We start from the raw sequence: 21,209 nt of genomic DNA on the forward strand, positions 1-21,209 counted from the left end.
TTTAAAAAGCCAGAGGAACAGAAGCTATGAAGTAAGCTGAAGAAAACTTTAAAATACACCATAATTGAGGTCCCTGGGTGGCTTAGTTGGTTAATCATCCGACTTCAGCTCAGGTCATGATCTCACCATTTGTGAGTTCAAGCCCTGCATTGGGCTCTGTGCTGATAGCTCAGAGCCTGGAGCCTGTTTCAGATTCTGTGTCTCCCTCTCTCCCTCTTCCCCTCGCCTGCTCACACTCTCTCTCTTTCTCAAAAATAATAAATTTAAAAAATAAAAAATAAACGGTAAAACACACAGTAATTGATACCTTCAAAAAATAAGAAAAGAAATTGTAATCATGAAATAAGAACAAGAAAGAATTCTTGTAGACTTTTGAAGAATAAGAAAGAATTCTTGGTAATTAAAATATAACAGAAATTAAAAATTTTATAGACAGGATGGAAGATAAACAAAATGTCCAAAGTAGTAAGATGGCAAAAAATTTAAGAAAATTAGAAAATCTCTTCAGAAGGTCCCACATCTAAATAGAAAGATGTTCCAGAAAAGAAAAGAAAAAAAAAACATAGAAAATGAAGGGGAAAGAATCATTTTCCTTAGGGTAAAATTCCTGGAACTAAAGAACACCAGTTTTCAAAACATCAGGTGCCCAGCAAAGAGAATGACAAAAGACTGATACAATAATATATTGTGATGAAATTTAAGAATACTAAGTGAAAAGAGAAAAATCTTAAAGCTTCTGAACCAGGGCAGGGGCAGAGTGAGGAGAACCTACCATGTATCATACAAAGAAGTAGAAATTAGACCGGCATTGGACTTTTCAGAAACAGCACCATATGTTAGGAAACAGAGGAAAAGTGCCCTAATTTTCAGATGAAGAATATTTTTTCTCATCTATGATTCTATATTTAGCTAAACTGTCCAGTCTGAGATATAATACATTTTCACATATTCAAGTTCTTAAAATTACCTCTCACGTACAAAACAAAAAAACAAAAAACAAAAAACAAACTCCTGGAGGATCTATTCCACCAAAAGGAGAACACCAAGAAGGAGGAAGACTTTAGAGCCAGGGTACAGGGTACAGACATGAAAGAGAGCTAAGGACAGTTCCTGAAATGGTAAGAAAGGCAAGTCACAGGATGACAGTTGTTTAGTCAAACCGGAGAATACCCAGACAGGAGCATGGGAATAGAGAGCTCTGGGAAGGATGTTTCCTGGAAAAGAAATGATATGGAAGAGTTTTCTGCTGTGTCTAAAGATATTGAGAAAGCAGAATTAGACCTCGGTCAGATTTGGAAGATGTATCAAAGATAGGTACACAGAAAACTAAGAAGAAAAGGAGATGGGTTTTCAATCCAGGGACACCAAAAAGTTGTACAAGAAAAGAAATGTGATAATAACATAACAGATATCTCACTAGTGAAGAATAATGTAAGTACTGAATAAAAAGATTGATGTAACTAAACTGGGAGGGTAAGATGGGGAGGGTGGTGTGTTTGTATGTTTAAGAGTATAGGTATGTGTAGGAGGGTCATTTCTTACTAGGATTGTGATAGAGACTGCTAGTTACCTACTATAACACCATTCTTCCTTCTTTGTTAGTAATAGAACTGTGGATATACCTGGGAGCTAATCTTTTCAATTAAAAGACTACGTTTCCCAGCTTTACTTACAGTAGGTACAGCCATGTGTCTAACTTCAGCAGAAGTAGTTAGTGGTACTTCTAGGAAGTTTCCTTATAAGAGACAGAGTGAGCCATTATTCTCCTCTTGTTGCTAGTCTGGAATGGGAAAAGAATTGTTGGAGTTTCTGCCATTATCATGGTCAATGAAAATAAAAGATATATACCAAAGATAGTAGACCAGAGAGTTGGAAGTATCCTGGGGACCTGATGACTCTATAAAGCTATTACATCAGCATTAGATTGGCTAATAATACATTTGTTTTATGCAATATAATATACTCTTGTATATTTAAGCTATCATATTCAGGTCTCAGTTATATGTAGCAGAATCAGATCTTAACTATAATTTGTAATTTACTAGGTAATATCTATACTGAAATATTAAGGAATAATAATATAAGCATGTTATTTAGTAATATAGAAGTAAATACTAGAGGAATCAGGAAAAACGTTGAAAGTTGTTTTGGACAGTGGGAATTGAAGTAAAAGAAAATGATTTCTGTTTTTTTTCTTATAACTCTTTTAGTAATATTTGACATTTGAAATTATATACACATATTACTTTAATAAAAATTAAATTGATGTTTTTAAGTTATATTTTAATTAATAATTGAAGTAAAAAAATGTTTATTGTAAAAATTTGAACAATACAAAAGATACAGAGAAAAAGTTTTGCCTCTCTTCAGTGCCCTTCCTTGCCTTTCCCCTGCCAATTGGTTCCACTCTCCTTCCCAGTGTTAATGGTGTTTGATTTGTGTCTCTCCATACTTTTTCTGTACATTCATTTAGCATATATAAAGATGCATAGTTTTTTAGAATTTATTTTTATTAAAAGTGTATTTAAATTTTAATTTAATAAGGCTCTCATGAAGGATTATTTAAACTTGTAATAGATGTTTTTTGTTTATATTTTTAGAATTTGGGATGTAAGTATGCAGTTAAAAAGTCAACAAAATGAATTGAAGAGAGTACAGAAAGAATTGAGTCATTTGCAACATGAATTAAATATTAAACAGAGACAATCACAAGCATTCAGGTAAGATTATCTTTAAAGAATTGAAAATCATGAAGATTGAAAAAGTACATTTAAAACTAACTTTATAAACATTCAAACACGTTTTAGTAATATAGTTTCTATATTCAGTGTGGTTGAAACAATGAAAACAACTTTACTTATTTTCTTTTTAAATCATTATTTCAACTGAATAGTTTTACCAATAACATTTAAATCAGGCAAACACCTTGCTTTTATTTTGCAGTAACATTTAGAATGAAAGAATATTAGTTAATTCATTTTTCTCTTGATGAGTATTTCTTGGTGTATTTGATTCCCTGCCAGATAGTCCAATGATACAAAAAGTCATAGAATAGGGTACATTTCTAAATGATAGTAATAGACCTTCTAAATTTAGAAATCTCCAACAAAAATGGTGTTAATTCTGCTTTTATATCATCTTTGGAGGGTTTATCATACCTGAAGGTAAAAACCCCAGTGTTCTACAGAAACAAGGAAGTTCATTTTTTTAAAATAAAATTGGAATTGAATTATTGAGAATATCAGAAAAAAAAATGATTCTTTTCAAAACTGAGTAATTTAGCTGCTAGAAAAGGGAAATAAGTTAAATGAGCATTACAAATAGACACGGATTCTGGGTGACTTAAAAAAAATATGTTGGATGAATATTTTGAATGTTAGGTTTCTTTCTTTTCTTTTTCTTTTCCTTTTTTTCCAATCTACTAGTTGTTGCCAGAAACATTGTTCTGTTAAAAATATTGCCTGGGTGGGGTGCCTGGGTGGTTCAGTCACATAAGTGTCCAACTCTTGATTTTGGCTCAGGTCAGGATCTCATGGTTCATGAGATCGAGCTCCACATTGGTCTCTGTGCTGACAGAGGCGGAGCCTGCTTGGGATTCTTTCTCTCCTTCTCTCTCTGCACCTCCCTCTCTCTCTGTACCTCCCTCTCTCTCTGCTCTCTCAGAAAGAAATAAATAAACTTAAAAGAAATTTCCTAGGCTAACAAGTTTTTAATATACTAGCTGGTGATCACATGTTGGCCAAGTACCTTTCATAAATGCCTTGCACATAACTGATGCTCAGTAAATAATTTTTGAATGAATGAAGGAGTCTACTAATAAAACAGATGATAATTTTTATCAGAAATCCTTGCCCTTTCCTAGAAATCTGGTATTGAACCAGCAGGTGATTTCAGTTCTCCACTTTGATCATCCCCACTAGTGTTCAAGCTTGGCTTTTCCAATAGCTTTGGCTCAGGTCTGCTAAGGAAGTCCCATTTGTTTCATCCATTAATGCCATCATGAGTGGTAGGATTGATTAAATTTTAAGGTTAGACCAGGACTAGGGGCACCTGGGTGGCTCAGTCGGTTAGGTGTCCAACTTGGGCCCAGGTCATGATCTTGTGGTCAGTTCATTTGAGCCCTTGTCCAGCTCTGTGCTGACAGCTCAGGGCCTGGAGCCTGCTTTGGATTCTGTGTCTCCCTCTCTCTCTCTGCCCCTCCCCTGCTCATGCTCTGTCTCTATCTTTCAAGAATAAATAAACATTAAAAAAAACATTAGACCATGGGGTGCCTGGGTGGCTCAGTAAGTTAAGTGTCTGACTTCAGCTCACGTCATGATCTCACGGTCTGTGATTTTGAGCCCCGCATCAGGCTCTGTGCTGACAGCTCAGAGCCTGGAGCCTGCTTCAGATCCTCTCTGACCCTTCCCTGCTCGTGCTCATGCTCGTGCTCTCTCTCAAAAATAAATAAACATTTAAAAAATTTTTAAAAAGTAGACCAGGACTAGCTTAAATAATTAATGCTGCTTCAGGATATTATGGACTGATACGGTCAATTTTCACTATTCACATTTTGCATGTGATTTGTAGCATTGTAAATTATTGAAAAAACTGAGGCATATTTGTACTATTTATTGTCTAGCAGAAGTAAGATGGTTTAATTGTAACTGATTAATATTCTTTCTTTTTCTAGTCTGGTTTCCTCTTTCTTTAATGTTTGTTTATTTTTGAGAGAGAGAGAGACAGAGAGACAGAGTGTGCGTGAGGGAGGGGAAGAGAGGGAGACACCGAATCTGAAGCAGGCTCCAGGCTCTGAGCTGTCAGCACAGAGCCCAATGCGGGGCTCAAACCCATAAACCATGAGATCATGACCTGAGCCGAAATTGGATGCTTAACCCATGGAGCCACCCAGGCACTGGTTTCCCCTCTCTTAAACTTCTGATGTTGCTATGCCATTGGAGTAGTCACAAGCATTTGTGGAATCCGAGTAAGGGAAAATTGAGTTGGGAATACACGATTATAACTGACATTTGGGAAAACATTGTAGAATGCTTCAATAATACAAGTAAGGATTGCAAACTAAAAATTTGAATGTGTATGAATTTTTAAAAATTAATGGAATAAAAACAATAAATATCAATTTAAGCAATATAAATTATTCTAGCATAAAAAATTATAACTCTTTTTTCAGATTATATTACAAGTGAATTCATTAAGAGAAAGATATATTTTCAAAAAAAGCTCTTGGATTATGAAATAATCCATTCAATGAAGTAGAGTAAATTATTTAAATACATCAGAGAAAGATTTAAATGTTTTGCCAATTTACAAAAGCTACTAACATCACTGAATACAACATAAAAATCACACCACTTCAAGGACATTTAAGATAAACCGTTTTATGAGTTTCATCATTTCAAAGACAATTTAAGTCTAGTCATTTTCCAAGAAAACTTGAAATGCTCCAATTCTTATAATCATATAAGAAAACTAGAAAAGTGTTTTTCCAAATTGGACAATGTGTAATATTTACACAGTGTTATCAGTAATGAATCATAAAGCTGAAAGAATATTTTGAAACTACCAATAATAAAAAACTAATGGCCATGTTAGATGAAAGGCTATATAATTTTTATATTCTCTCCACATAATGCATTATTATAAAATGGTTCTCATATGCAGAAGTGGTTGAAGAACATGTGGACAAAAATTACAAGCAAAAAAATATTGTAGAGCCGTTACTATTAGCAAGTTACATTATTTTCCTATATTTTGTGATATTGGTGGAATTTATCAACTTTACAATTTTCATTTGTAATGATTTTTCTCATTCTATAGATAAGCACACACTTTTAAACCTAATTTTGTGGACATCATTTTTGTGTTCCTTTTTCTTTTTTTTTCCAAGAAAGTCTTCCTCTCACTCACCACTAATAATATAAGATTTAGGCCCCACAAAGCATGGATCTGGTCTTGGCTAACAAGCTTGAATTTTCTATTTCCTGCCTTTCTCCCTAAAGAAGCACCTGAATCCACATCCAGTCTTTTTTCCTGTTAAATATCCTTCTATACCCTGACCCCTTTGTACATGGTTTATTCCCGGCAGCTGCCTTACACCAAAATCATTAGCCCCTTGACCTTGACTTAGTTCATAGCTCTGATCTCCCTTTCTTACCACCAGTTCTGGTTCCACATTCAGACTTCTCATCCTTACTTTTGGCCCCCTTGATTTAGTGATCTATTTGGACTCTTTCTCTGCTTTTTGAAATTAGCATCTCTCTTAGCTCCTACCTCTGCATGCTGTTTGAGGTATCCTCTGTGGCTTCTGGTCACTCAAGTGGACATTAGTTACCATATAGAATGTCATCACCCTTTTTCCTGGCAAAGGCTAATCTTTTAGCCTCTGGCCTATATCTGGCCTTTCTAGGACTTTGCACAAGAAATTGACTGTATCTCTTGTCTGTGTTTTTAGCCTCTGACTGTGCTCGTATTGTTGCTCAGCTGTGTGCACATTCAGGTGTCTCCTTTCTCAACAAACCATTCTACTCTGCATTTTCCTCTTCCTCTCCTTGCTATTTAAGTCAAGGTTCTTGACTGCTAGTATCACTTCTGCTTTACTACTCTGTCCTTTCCTACCTAATGCCTCTCTCTCAGATCTTCAGAGGCCTCCGTAATACCAGATGCAGTGGACTCTGTTCAGCCTTTAACTGAGGCCTTAAACACTGACCACTATTTTTTGTTTACATTTCCTATTTCCTGGATTTCTGATATTATTCTTTTGGCTCGCTGGTCTTTTTTTGAGGGATTATTTTCTGTTATAGTCCTATAAATGTTAGTGTTATCCAGTGTTTTATCCCCAGCACTTCTCACTTCTTCAGTCCTCCCAACTGGGTGATCTATTATTTTTACTCATTCATTTATTTGTCAGTATTTAAGCATATACTATGTGATAGGTACTATGCTAGGTGCTTGGGAAACTGTGATGAATAAGACAGGTATAGTCTCTGCATCATAGATCTAGTCTATCCAGGAAGATATATATTAACCAATTACACACTTCCATGGCTTCAGTCATTACTTACTTACTTATTTATTTTGCTGATAACTTTCAGATCTTGTCTAATTATTGGGTAAATTATAGGCAGGACATCTGAAGTAATAAATCACTGAGATTGCAAAAAATGTGTGATTTCTTTGAACTGTGTCACTTGATGAAGCAAAAGCACTACATCATTCACTTTAAAAGGTATTCTTTATTATTACCTTGGGTTTTACACTGTCTGGAGAAGCATGGTATGTAGCGAGAATACTGTCTAAGAATCTGAGATTCCCATTTTGGTCTATGATTAAGTCACTGTGACCTAATTTTCTTCACTGTTTACTGTTGAATTAATTTAAAAGGTTAGTAGAATAAATATGTATGAAAAAATTAGCTCTATTTCTTTATAGTTAAAATAATATAATGAAAATGAGTTGGGCTGACCATACACTTCAGTGTTCCTGGGATATTCCTAGTTTATATCTGTCATCTCAGCAAAATACAAATATCACCTCCTTTTACTTTCAAAATTGTCTCCATTTAGACAGTAGATTATATGGTCATTCTCAAACCATTTTTCAAAGAAAACCATTTTTTCAAAGAAATATTTGTTATTATGCTTGCTACTTTTAAAATCCTAATTTTTAAAACTATTTTACAGTCAAAGATTGGTGGAGTACAAATATTTGTGGAATAAGACTCTTTCATTACTTACTTTTACTAAAAGGGAGCTAACCAGTATTAAAAATGAAGTATATGACAATTTTCAAAACTGGACTTCACTGAAAGGAGAAGTTTTTCTACAAATTAAATCCATAAGTGAAACAGCCTTGACAGGTTTGTTATGTATATTTAGAATGTAATCATCTTTTTCCTTTTGGTATATCGTACATAATAAGTAATAAAATAATGATATTTGATGTGATGTGATGTATGACTAACTTTTAAAATTATTGTTTGTTGGTAAACTAGGTGGCCATTATGACCTATTTGAACCCTGAAATTCAATAATTTGAACCCTGAAATTCAATAATCTGAAATTAACCATGACACATCTATCTAAAGCTGTGACCAGAAGTCTGTTTATTACTGTTAAGTGTGCCAATTTGACTTTTTAAACTTTTTTTCTGTTAATGACTGAGTATCTCATGTTGAATCAGCCTTCCACAGATAACTGATAATTTCTAGACAAAGTAACTACCTAAAAACACCTGGAGAGTGACCAAAATCAAGCACATAGCAGAGAGAATGTCCAAAAATTGAAAAAAGACATATTACTAAGTGAAAGAAGCCAGACTGAAATGCTACATACTATATGATTCCAACTAAATGATATTCTGAAAAGGGCAAAACTATGGATATAGTAAAAAAAAAAGTCTTTGTTTGCCGGGGGTGGGGGGGGAAGGATGAATAGATTGGACATGAAGGATTTTTAAGGCAATGAAAATACTTTGTATGATACTAGAATGGTGGATACATGTCATTATACATTTGTCAAAGCTCAGAATGTAAGCACCAAGAGTGAATCCTAATATAAACTAAGGATTTGGGGGTGTTTGTGATGTGTGAGTGTAGGTTTATTGATTTTAAGAAATGTCGCACTCTGGTGTAGGATGTTGATGATGGGAGAGGCTATGCATGTGTGCAGGCAGAAGTTATATGGGAATCTCTGTACTTCCTGCTTAATTTTCCTATGAGCCTAAAACTGATATTTTTTAAAGCCTATTTTTTTTTTAAGTAAAGGAAGAAAATTGCACTGGGTGAATTCCCTGGGGTTTTGTTTTTATTTTTGTTTGTTTAAGGCTAATGGGTTGAGGGCAGAGTATAGTGTGTTCTATGCAGAGTTCTAAAACTCTGAAGAAATCTATAGTCTTTTTGGCTTGAAGACTGGAGGACATAGATCAAGGCAGCCTCTGAGAAATAAGAGAATATCCCAGAAAAGAGATATTCAGCGAGGGAGAGTTCAGAGTTTGCATATAAGCTTTTTCCAAATCTCTGTCCTACTTCTAAAATGCACGTGCACAGGGAAGACTTTAAACAGTCCACCAAAGGCCGAAATAACTGGTATTTTAGCTGTCACCCAAGGGTAGACATATTTTACAGTTTGAGTTCAGACAAGTTAGCTGCTTATTAAAATAAAACAATACCAAAAATCACACCCTTTGGAGGAATATAACAGAATTCAAGGTTTCCTTAGCATAACATCCCCAATGTTCAAGATACAATCCCCAATTCCTTGAACTGGGAAGAAACAGGAAAGTATGGATCATACTCAAGAGAACAGACAACAGAGACCAATGCTGAGTTGATCCAGATGATATAATTAACTAACCAGGATTTCAAATTAGCTGTTAACTATGTTCAATGACATAAAAGAAAATAAGCTAGTAATGAATGAAAAGAGATAGACTATCTCAGCAAGAAACTATTAAAAATTGGGTAGCCAAGATTAGAAAAATACAGTATCTGAAATAAAAATTTACTGGATGGACTCCTATAGCATATTGTGATTATAGAAAAAAGAATCAGTGAACTTTATTCATTTTGAAGAAGAAAACTAAATAACATTGAAAAAAGATGAACAGAATCCCAGGACTCTAAAAGGATGTAAAAATGATGTATAATTCATAGAGCAACCACTAAAAAATAAATACAAAATGATAAAGCTACAGAGGTAATAAATAAACTAAAAAAATAACTCTTTTAAAAGTATCCAAACAATGGAGAATTACTATCACCTGTCTCTAAGATTTATTATGTATTATGGCATATGGATCATCAATAGATAAATGGAACAATAGCCTGGTAAATGATCCCTATTTGTATGATTATTTCACTTTTCACAAATGTGCCAAAACAATCAAATGGGAAACAAGAAAGTCTTTCAACAAATTGTGCTAGAACAGTAGAATACCCATATGGGAAAATATACCTCAAGTCCTACATTACATTGTACATGAAGCTAATTCAAGATAAATCATAGAACTAAATATAAAAGCTAAAACTATCAAGAAATAGAGGAAAATATCTTCATGAATTGGTAGTAAATGAAGTTTTTTGGATAGAAAAAGACCCAAAAATTGATGTGTTAGACTTTATCAAAATTAAAAATTTCTGTTCATCAAGAGATGCTATTAAGAAAATGAATAGGTGGTGAGACTGGCGGCGGTTAGGAAGAGGTACAGATGAAATTGGAACTTCTGGCTTTGGTGTGGTCATGTTTCTCCAGTATTACCTCAACGATCAGGGAAACCGGGTCTATACACTGAAGAAGCTTGACCCTATGAGACAGCAGACCTGCTCAGCTCATCCTGCTCGGTTCTCCCCAGATGACAAATACTCTCGACACCGAATCACCATCAAGAAACGCTTCAAGGTGCTCATGACCCAGCAACTGTGCCCTGTCCTCTGAGGGCCCCTTAAATTTCATGTCTCCTCTGCTACCCCTCAAGAGACTTTCTGAAACCAAGCTCTTCAGTGTGTGAGCCTAGAAGCCTTCTTATCATCCTTGCTCTTTGGAATCGGTTTCATCGTTGCCATTGTTCATGCTTGTGTGAAACAGTCATGGTAGCATACCTCTTAAGGGAACAAGTTTGAATCTTTCCATATTTTGAATTGCTGCCAGGTTATTAAATTGATTTGAAAGAAAAAAAAGAAAGAAAGAAAATGAATAGGTAAGCCACAGACAGAGAAAATATTAAAAAAAAAAAACGTTTAAAAAACAAAGAATTGCTGTCTGGATTACATAAAGAGCACCAACAATCCAGTCAACAATGGCTAAAAGATTTGAGCAGACACTTTACAAGGAAACATATACAGTTGACCAATACGATATGAAAAAGTGCTGAACATTATTGGTCAAAAGGGAAATGCAAATGTCAACAGTACATACCCACTATACTTGTTAAAATGAAAAAGATTGACAACAGCAAATGTTAGTGAGGAAGAAAAGCAACTGGAATTCTTATGCAAATTGGTGAGAGTATAAAATGCTACAACCACTTTGAAAAAAGATCTGACAGTTGTTGTTGTTGTTGTTTAACAAAACTAAAGATACACCTACCCAATGACCCTGAAATTCTTCTTTGGTATTTATGTGCTCTCCCTGCCATGAAAACATATGTCCATACATATATCCTAAAGAAGTGTTCATTGTGTCAGCCTAGTACCCTTAAATAAGGGAGCAAAATTAATGCTCTTATAGCTTAAATATATTTATTAATATATAACTAATATATTAAATATATATAAAAATGTAGACCTACGTAAATATGCAGAACTGATTTTTGACAAGGGTGAACAAGCAGTTCAATGGAAGAAGGATAGGCTAGCCTTTTTATTGTTGTTGTTTTTTAACAAACTGAAAATAATAATGGAGGCAATGGAGTGACTGGAGTAACTGGTTACCCATAGGCATAAAAATAAATAAAAAGAACCTTGACCAAAACCTTGCACCTTATGCAAAAATTAATTCATAATGGATCATAGACCTAAATGGAAAATAGAAAACTAGAAAATCTTTGGGACTTAGGATTCTCAGACTTGAACTAAAAGCATGATACATAAAAGGAAAACTTGATAAATAAGAACCTCAACAAAATTAAGAACTTTTATTCTGTGAAAGACCCTGTTAAGAGGATGAAAAGACAAATTACAGATTAGGAGAAAGTATTTGTGGACCACACAAAGGACTTTTATCTGGAATAGATGAAAAACTCTCAAGACTCTACGTTTTAAATAAACAGTTTAATTAGGAAATGGGCAAAATATGTGAGCAAAAATTTCACCTAGAGGTTATGCAGATGGAATAATAAAGCATATGAAAAATTGTTCAACATTAGCCAATTAGGGAAATGCAAATTATAACTGTAATGAAATACTACTACACATCTATTAGAATGTCTAAAATTGTAAAGATTTCCTAGAGACATAATTTTAAGTCCATATGATTAAGCTAATAGGACTAAGAACAACAGAAAAATCTTATTAAGATAAAGAAATTATGTAAGATTAATACTAATAATTGTATTTACATTAGCTAGCACTATATGATACTTATTCTAACGGCTAAAAAAAGCTGTATTAGCTATAAACTTTAACAATATTATAAACATTTTAAATGACAAATACTTTTTCAATACCAGCTTTTATTTATGATCTATGTGGATATATTCTTAGGGTGTGAGTTGATTCTGCATGACACAGTTCTTCAATTGAAAAGTTGATATAAGGGGCTCCTGGGTGGCTCAGTCGGTTAACTGACTTTGGCTCAGGTCATGATCTCACAGTCGGTGGGTTCGAGCCCTGCGTTGGGCTCTGTACTGACAGCTCAGAGCCTGGAGCCTGCTTTGGATTCTGTCTCCTTCTCTGTCTGCCCCTCCCCACTTGTGCTCTCTCTGTTTCTCAAAAATAATGAAATAAATGAAAATGAAATGAAAATAAATGAAATGAAAATAAATGGAAAAAAAAAGTTAAACTAGAAAAGTTGATATAAGAAGAACAATGGAAACATTTTTATAAGAAGTAAAACAAACCCGTAATTCCTTTATCCTAACATAGTTGTTTTCATTTTCCCATTTTATCTTCTAGTCCAACACATGCTCATCTATTTTTTTCCATATTTATAATCACAGTGTAAATGCCAGTAAATGTTCTAAAATATGTTATTGGCTGAATTATGTCACTGCACCCCCCCATTCATATGTTAAAGTTCCAATCCCCAGCACCTCAGAATATATCTGTATTTGGAGTGAGGGTTCTTTTTTCTTAATTTTTTTTTTAATGTTTCATTTATTATTGAGAGACAGAGCGAGATGGAGCATGAGCATGGGAGGGACAGACAGAACAGGAGACACAGAATTTGAAGCAGGCTCCAGGCTCTGAGCTGTCAGCACAGAGCCCTACGTGGGGCTTGAACCCACCAACTGTGAGATCATGACCTGAGCCGAAGTCGGACTCCCAACCGACTGAGCCACCTAGGCGCCCCTAGGGTTCTTAAAGAAATAAATTTAAATGGGTGGGCTCTAATCTGATTGGTGTTCCTTATAAAAACAGAGGAAACAGAAACATACAGAAGAAAGAGTCTTGAAGACACAGGAAGAAGATGGCCTTTTATAAGCCAAGTAGAGAGGCCTGGAACAGATCTGTCCTTCATGGCCCTTGAAAGAAACCAACCTAGCTGATACCTTAATCTCAGACTTCTTAGCCTCCAGAATTGTGAAAAAATCAATCTCTGCCCTTTAAACTACCCGGTCTCTGCTACTTTGTTACAGCAGCCCTAGCAAACTCATAATATAGTGAACCCCATACAAATTCACATTATTTGAGATACTTTAAAAGTTTTGCACATTAAAATTTAGGCTTAAAATCAAAGTCCAGAACAGAAACAACATTCCTAGAAAAGGCTTTGCTTAATATTTTCTTGCTGGCAAGAATGTTAATTATTGAATAGCGGATATGAGTAAAATATTTCCTACCCCTCTAATGAGTGGCTATCTCTTTATATAATCAATGTTTTTAAGCTCAAATATTCATAGATTAGGTTTTCTTTTTTTTCTTGTATTACTTTTTAAAAATTTTTTTTGAGGTTTATTTATTTTTTTGATAGAGAGAGAGACAGAGTGCAAGGGGGGAGGGAGGAGGGGCAGAGAGGGAGACACAGAACCCAAAGCAGACTCCAGGCTCTGAGCTGTCAGCACAGAGCCCAATGCAGGGCTCGAACTCAGTCTGTGAGATCATGACCTGAGCTGAAGTTGGACGCTCAACCGACTGAACCACCCAGGCACCCATTTTTTTAAAAGTTTTTTTGAGGTTTATTTATTTTTTGAGAGAGAGAGAGAAAGAGCTAGCATAGATTAGGTTTTATTAAAGCAGAGCATACCTATTTTGATAAAAGAAATTCCAGGAAAAAATATTTTTACCAAGGTAGATTATTTTAAGTGTAGAATCAGTTTGTTTCCACTCTCAAAATAACTATTGGATAGCTCCTGAATTTTTAAAATTCAAGTTCCAAATTAGGCTTGGAAATGTAGTCCACATATTTTCATAAAATTGAAGAAATTAGGGATGAAATAGGCCTATTTTCTCATCCTATTAAAAATGTTAGCTGCTTTTGCATGTGTGTTTTTACTACCTTACCTAGCCTAACATTAAAGAATCTGTGACTCAGAATGCTTGCCTCTGAAGTGAAGGGCAAGATAAGACAAAAAATATTCAGGATACTGTATTCAACTAGTATATCAGAAACTATTTAGAAGTTTTGCTCAATAAAGCCTTTACTCATTTGGTAGGTATGTATTGAGCTCCTGTTATTTCTAGGACATCATGGTAAAAATTGTGGGTGGAATAAAAAATGACTAATATATGATCTCTGGCCTAAGTAACTTACAGTCCAATAATAGATCACATGTATACATATTATCAGTGCAGTAAAAATGGTGTAAATTGGTATGAGTTCTAGGAAGATCCAGGTCACTTCCAGATTGGGTCAGAAAAGATTGCCAGGCCATGGTAGCATATGAGCAATAGCAAGCCAAATGAATGAAGTTAGAAGGACCTTCTTCATAGGGGGTGCTGAGATAAGGGAAACCAAGGTGGGTACAACAACCAGAATAGGTTAACCTGGTGGAAATCATAACTTCTGAACTCCAAATTGGAACACGTGACTGACAGATATGATGCTGTAGAATGATGAAGGTAGGACCCAGTATTTGACATCAGGATTGCCGTAGGTACAGGGAATGTGTCATTTGTCGAGGGAGAGTTAATTCCCCTTCATTGAGTTTTAGTCTTCTAATTTCACATTAGAAATATAGCTCCTATTAGTTTGGAAATCTTGCTGTACTTTTCCATGTATTAGAATATATTTCACAACTGAATTTGTATTGCAGATTCTTATTCTTCTAATGTCAGATAGAAAGTCATGTTGACATGAGTAGTTATTTTAGAGACAGATAGCAGTGTACACTTACAGAGTCAGCCTGCTAACCTAAGCAGCATCATTCTGGCAAATGAAAAATAGGTGACAGCATGTGCGGATTCCTCTGCACTGTCATTCTGACTTAAACACAGATATGATTAGGATATGATACAGTTTATTCAGCAGAAGGAGCCACCTTTATGGATACAGAAATACTAGAGAAAAATTGGGCCTAAAGAAAAACTGCAACCTCCATATTTTTTAAACTCTATTCTTTTAAAATTTTACACACTAGTGTGTTAGCAGTTTTCTTTACACAAATGGGTGCATATCCGTAAGTATTTAGAAGCATATAGTTATTCTTAGGAAAAATATTCCCATTTAAGTAATTGTTTGAATATGGTAGAACCTCACTTACTTGGTCCCTGCCAATTTATTTCTCCAGGTTTTCCATTTTGAGCAACAATTAGAAGTGAAGTAGGTGCCAGACTCCTTGTGGTCACCCCTAAATCTGTCTTAATGGTCACATTTTCTTTCGGACATGCTCATCGCCCGCAGAAAGACATTTTACTTTCTCTCCTTGGACCACATTCCTAATTCTATTCTTCACCATCCTTTAAGGCATGTTCTCTTCTCTGTGCTCTGTCTAGCCAACCGCTTTACTTCTCTTTAACCACTTACCAGCCGTATTGCCTCTGATGCCATGTCTGTCTTCTGGCTCTCTGCTTCAGGTCTTCACTAGCCTATCTGGTGCTGTGGTGCCCCCAAGACCAAGCCAGTCTCCTCTGATCCCCAATCACATGCTACACCCATCACATGGCCCAGGATAAGCTAAACAAGAAAGGGGATGCCAAGTGAACTATCTGGAAAAGCAGACTGTCCAGATTTTCACATAGATCACCTCCTCATCAATTCAAATTAATTGCGGTTGTACAAATTTTATAGTATTTTATCATTATTGTGTGTGTATTTTTATATTTTAGTGGTGGTTTAAGACAGTGCTGAAGAGACTGCTTAAGGGAGAGCTTGATGATTATTCTGAAGGATAATATGTTCCATGCATTTCTCACAAAATTATATAAAATTAGCACATTTAAATCTACATAATGCTGTGAAGGCATATTTTTATTAAACTTAATCTAAGTAGATAGAATAATGACAAGTGATTGCTATGATAAAATTCTGGTCTCATTTTGAGTGGACAAAGTATTATTAGAATCATTAAGCTCTATTAACTAATACTTTCTGCCCATAAATTTATTAGTTTTAGACACTGAATCCTTTTATTCCTCTCCACCCCTACTGTCTTTCTTCATAATTTGTATAGAATGTACCCTAATTACTCTCCTAGAAATGCCACCCAACCAGCTCACGCTAGCACATTTAAATGTACTTTTCTGAATCATGTTGCCAAGAAAACAATTTAATTTCAATAAAACTCAGAACATTATGCAGATATTGTGTTATTCATTTATGTGAGCATTTAAAAAGCAAGATGGATTGCCATTTAATACAATTTAAAGGCTAACCTACTAAAACTTTTCATGCATCATTTAGCAATGCAATCCTTCTTCTTTCTTTTTCAGAATAACTACTAAATTTAAATTTTTTGGTTAGGTGTCATTCTACTGACAGAAAAGTTATCTTGACTTTCAACTATTGATTTTCTAGAAGAAAATAATCATTCTACAGGGAAATGATTTATGATTCAATTTTGTCTATTTGCAAACTTTGACTTTTCTATACAGAAATAGAGATAGTAAAGAAAAGTTTGACAGTGTCCCAGAGAAATAAGATGTGCCTTGAAGAGGAAATGAAAAATCTGAAATTGTTGTCAGATGCAGCCATACTGAGGTCTCAGCAGATTCAGACATCCCAACAACAGGAAGCAAACTTGCAAACCAGATGCCATGACTTGGAAAAAGAAGTACTAGGTAAAAGAGAATGATTTTATTTGCTGTTGTTAGCAACTGGCCATAACAAAGAAGTATTTACATTTTTATTTCTTTTATAATCACAACAAAATCTTGTTTTAATTAGTGTTGCAAATATGGCTAATTACTAGTAACTAAATCAATAACTGTGTCTGTGATCAATATTATACTATCATCCCTTCTGATTCTGCCATTGAGAGTGAATGCCATTCACACTTAAGTGAATATATTCCTTCATTTTCCCAAAGAAAAAATTAAAAACTGTTTGGTGGGGTGCCTGGGTGGCTCAGTCGGTTAAGCGTCCGACTTCGGCTCAGGTCATGATCTCGTGGTTGGTGGGTTCGAGCCCTGCATCGGGCTCTGTGCTGACAGCTCAGAGCCTGGAGCCTGTTTCAGATTCTGTGTCTCCCTCTTTCTCTGACCCTCCCCGGTTCATGCTGTCTCTCTCTGTCTCAAAAATAAACAAATGTTAAAAAAAAATTTAGAAAAAAACCTGTGTTTGGGGCACTATGGGCAAAGGTTTTAAATTTCTACCTGAGAGGAATGAGTGTCTTGGCACTATGGAATTTGTACTTTTCCCTAAAGGCAATAGTAATCCTTGAAAATTCATAATCAATTTTCATTCAAGGAGAATACTATAATACAAGCAGTGTTTTAGCAAAATTAAGTTATTACAATGATTGGGGGTGTTCCAGATAATCAAGAAATTGGAGCTAGGTAGCCATTTAAAAAATATCTTTGCTGATAACCCAGGCCCGAGACTAACTGTAACAAACTGAAGTAGGAAGGGAACTACATTTTTTGGGTCCTAATATGCACTGTATGTAAATTACTTCTGTCAATTGCCACAGGGATCATGAAAAACAGATATAATTGTCCCATCTTGCAGAGAAGAGAATCAAAGCCTAGAAAGGTAACAAGCCTGTTTTCACTTGGCTGGTAAATGGTAGGGAGTGAAAGAGTTCAGATTCCAAGACTCGTGCTCATCGCACTGTGTCTCCTTGGTCATTTCCGTGGCCACAATGGGAAAACCAAGATAGAATCAAGATTGAGCAGACTACCCAGGATTAGAGAGGTGAACATCTGGCTAAGTAGACAGGGAGAGAAGAAAGTCACAGAGGACTCTGAACCTCTTTTCTTGAGAGTATTTAATGATGGGAGCACACCACAAACTAGGAAATCTGGAGAGAAAGTGGTGCTGGAATGGAAAATAAGGACTCGTTACGTGAAGTTGGAGCAGATATCAAATATTTTAATTTTCCCTTCTGTGAATTACCTATTTATAGATTTTTGCCAATTTTCTATAGCATTATTGGAATTTTCCTTGATAATTTTTAAGAGCAGTTTGTATAATGTAGTAATTATAATCTATATTCGTTTTTTTTCTAATGTATAATTTGTTGACTTTTTATGGTAAATTTTACTACCAAAATTTTTCATTTTGATGTGATCAAATGATATGTCTTGTATTGTTTTTGGTTAGTTTTGGTTAAAACATTCTTAAATTGTACAGATAGTCTCGAGGTTTCTTTTTACATTTAAGTCATTAATCCATGTAAGATTTATTTTTTTATATGGTATGAGATATGGGGGATTAGTTTTATTCTTTCCAAATGGATAACCAGTTGCATCAGTATTGTATATTAAATAATCCATCCTTTTACACTGAATAGAACTATTTGTCATATGTTAAAATTTTATATATGTTAGCATTGATTACTGTGTTCTCTTATGTTCCACAAATTTATTTGATATACCATTCATACATATTCATTTGAATATAGTGACTTAATAGCATAATCTCACAGCTGGTAAATCCTTTCTCTTTCTACTGTTCTTACTTTTTAAATATATACGTGGAGGAGTTAGTCTTCAATTTGAATTTTTTAAGATCCTGTATTTACTTCTAATCCAAAGACTAATTGATACTTAGCAAAGTTTTTCTCCTCCAGTCTTTATACTTTTCTTACATATTTATATTTACAAGAAGTTATTCTTCCACATGAAATTAAGGTAATTTCATTTAATTCTAATCCCAACAGAGATTCTAGCTGGAATTGCATTATATTTACATATTAAATTTTGGAGAATTGGCATTTTTAGTGATACTAAGTCTCAATATTGTAAAAGTCTTCTCATTCAAGAATATAGTATGTCCTTTCATTTCTTTAAGCTTTTTTTGTTTTTGATTATGATTTGTTAGTTTTATTTGGCTGTTACTTTTTCCTTCTTGTTAAATTTATGACTGTCATGTTTTTGCATCTACTATAAGTGGACTTTTTTCACTATTTCAGTCTCTTGGTATTTTGTTTTTGTTTTGGTGCCAAAACGTGCTTTTATTATAGCACAGAGACAGGACAAGTAGGCAGAAAGAGTTGCACTGGGATTGTGAGGAGTAATTGGTTATATACTTTTTAGTTAGTGGGGGTTAGGGATAAGGTAAGTCTCTAAGGAATTTGAGCATGTTAAAAAGGAAGGTCTCCAGGATCTTGGAGGGCTGTTGTTAAGATAAGGTTGCTTTTAGTCTTTAATGAAACATCAACAGTAAAATAGCCATGAATTCCTTGAGGAATGTCACACTCTGCATGTCTCAGGAATTTATAAGTGGGGGGTTGCAAGTTGTAAAGAGATGATTTTAGCCCCATTTCTCTTACCTTTGTTCTCTTCATCATTTGCCCCCTGAATTACTTGACCCTTAAATCTTTAAGGTTGCTGAGGGTGGAAGGTCTTATCTTCTGTAACTTTTTGCTGCTGAATAGGGGCATTGGTCATTTGGGGTTATAGGAATTGTTAAAAGCAGAGGCAGCCAAATCCAAGGTAGACAACATATATGAATCTCCTTGAGTAGAAAAGATTATCTGTCCACTTGAAGTTATGCCACTGAGGGAGTCTGGGCACCAGGTGGAGAGACATTTAAAAGACAGCAAAACACGATTGAAATTATTACGAGAAAAAGAAGCCCAATAAAGAGACCTTTGATAGTTGACCAAACTCCTCCAGTTCAGGAGTTTAACCAATTATTAAAGGAGAGGGAGAGATTGTTTAAAGTGGCAATTTGAGTGGCACCTGGGTGGGTCAGTCGGTTGGGCATCTGGCTTTGGCTCAGGTAGTGATCTCACAGTTCGTGGGTTTAAGCCTCGCGTTGGGCTCTGTGCTGACAGCTCGGGGCTTGGAGTCTACTTCGGATTCTGTGTTTTACTCTCTCTCCACCCTTCCCTCTCTCTCTCTTTCTCAAAAAATAAATAAAACATTGGGGTGCTTGGGTGGTTCAGTCGATTAGGTTGCCAACTTCAGCTCAGGTCATGATCTATAGGCCTGTGAGTTCGAGCCCCACATCAGGCTCTGTGCTGGCAGCTGGGAGCCTGGAGTCGGCTTCGAATTCTGTGACTCCTTAGCTCTCTGCCCCTCCCTTGTGCGCTCTCTCTCTCTCAAAAGTAAACATTAAAAAAAATTTTTTTAAATAAAACATTAAAAAAATTTTAAGAAGTGCCAATTTGAGCACAATTAGCAATCCTGTTACATTTTGGTGATAATCTGGAATATATATGTAGCATTCAGTGTTTATGATGGCATATGTTCCACCCATGCTGCAGTTAAAACATCTAATACCATTTTATTTTGTAGAACTGCTTTATGAATGAGTTATTTCAGTGTTTAATATTGTAATGCTATTTGAGAGTCACGTAAGGACTTAATCGTGTAGCAGGTGGTGTTAGCCATGATATAGACTCTGTTTTGTTTAGCAAGCAATCAGGTAATTAATAAGAGACACTTCTACAGAAACAAAAGAAAAATATAGGCTAATGGTTGGAGCAAATTACAAACCCAGTGTCTGGGTCTTGAGTGCTCCTAGTGAAAGATTTTCAGATGTCAGGCTTGAAGCATTCTCATATGGTGTGGGAACAGGCAGCAGGAATCAGATGAGTCTTTCTGGTTTGTAATTTAAGTGTCTCTGGTGATCATTTTGACCCATAGAGCAGGCACAAAGATTGTCTATACACAAGTTTTGTGGCAATTTCTCTAAAGCTGAACTCAAGTTGTCCAGCATCAGTTTTCAGTGTTTTAGGAAAAAGGACAGTTTTAGTTAAAAGAATGGAAGAAAATTGAAATCTTCATATTTGTTGATAGAATAAGGAAAGGTTATTGATTTTTGTGTATTTGTCTTATACCCATCAACTTTATAAAATCCTCATATTCTAGTAGTTTTTTTACTAGTATCTCTTGGATTATCTAGTTCTACAATTGTATCACCTGCTCAATACCCGCCCAAAAAGAGTTCATCTATTTTTTTCCAGTGTTTATATCTGTTATTTTATTTTCTTATCTTGTTAATATCTTA

General features: G+C 35.0%; 2 protein-coding genes across 12 annotated transcripts in view; both read left to right on the plus strand.

Annotated features, from left to right (window-relative positions):
* Positions 1-21,209, plus strand: part of LEKR1 (leucine, glutamate and lysine rich 1) — a 222,762-nt gene that overhangs the window by 70,892 nt on the left and 130,661 nt on the right. For 8 of the 9 annotated variants that reach the window (XR_007155716.1, XR_007155720.1, XR_007155721.1 and 5 more), the window contains exons 4-6: positions 2,601-2,720; positions 7,680-7,855; positions 16,685-16,870. Coding sequence is in view for 2 of the 9 variants with exons in the window: in XM_047875645.1 (XP_047731601.1) it covers positions 2,601-2,720; positions 7,680-7,855; positions 16,685-16,870 (482 nt within the window). In the remaining 7 variants the exon portion in view is untranslated. The remainder of the gene's footprint in view (positions 1-2,600; positions 2,721-7,679; positions 7,856-16,684; positions 16,871-21,209) is intronic. The other variant, XR_007155718.1, reaches the window with a different exon arrangement.
* Positions 1,744-10,633, plus strand: LOC125175253 (H/ACA ribonucleoprotein complex subunit 3-like). Of its 3 annotated transcripts, none has more exons than XM_047875646.1 (2): positions 1,744-1,750; positions 10,192-10,633. In XM_047875646.1, the coding sequence occupies exon 2, from the start codon at positions 10,236-10,238 to the stop codon at positions 10,428-10,430; it is 195 nt and encodes a 64-aa protein (XP_047731602.1). In that variant the 5' UTR covers positions 1,744-1,750; positions 10,192-10,235; the 3' UTR covers positions 10,431-10,633. The 3 variants fall into 3 exon arrangements, with proteins under 3 accessions (XP_047731602.1, XP_047731604.1, XP_047731605.1); XM_047875648.1 differs by having other exon boundaries at positions 10,198-10,633; XM_047875649.1 differs by having other exon boundaries at positions 10,204-10,633.

The sequence above is a fragment of the Prionailurus viverrinus genome, chromosome C2, assembly GCF_022837055.1.
Source record: "Prionailurus viverrinus isolate Anna chromosome C2, UM_Priviv_1.0, whole genome shotgun sequence".
NCBI classification, from domain to species: domain Eukaryota; kingdom Metazoa; phylum Chordata; class Mammalia; order Carnivora; family Felidae; genus Prionailurus; species Prionailurus viverrinus.

Bases quoted from the DNA above. Each gene is read 5' to 3' on its own strand.
- LOC125175253 (XM_047875646.1), top strand. From the start codon at position 10,236: ATGTTTCTCCAGTATTACCTCAACGATCAGGGAAACCGGGTCTATACA.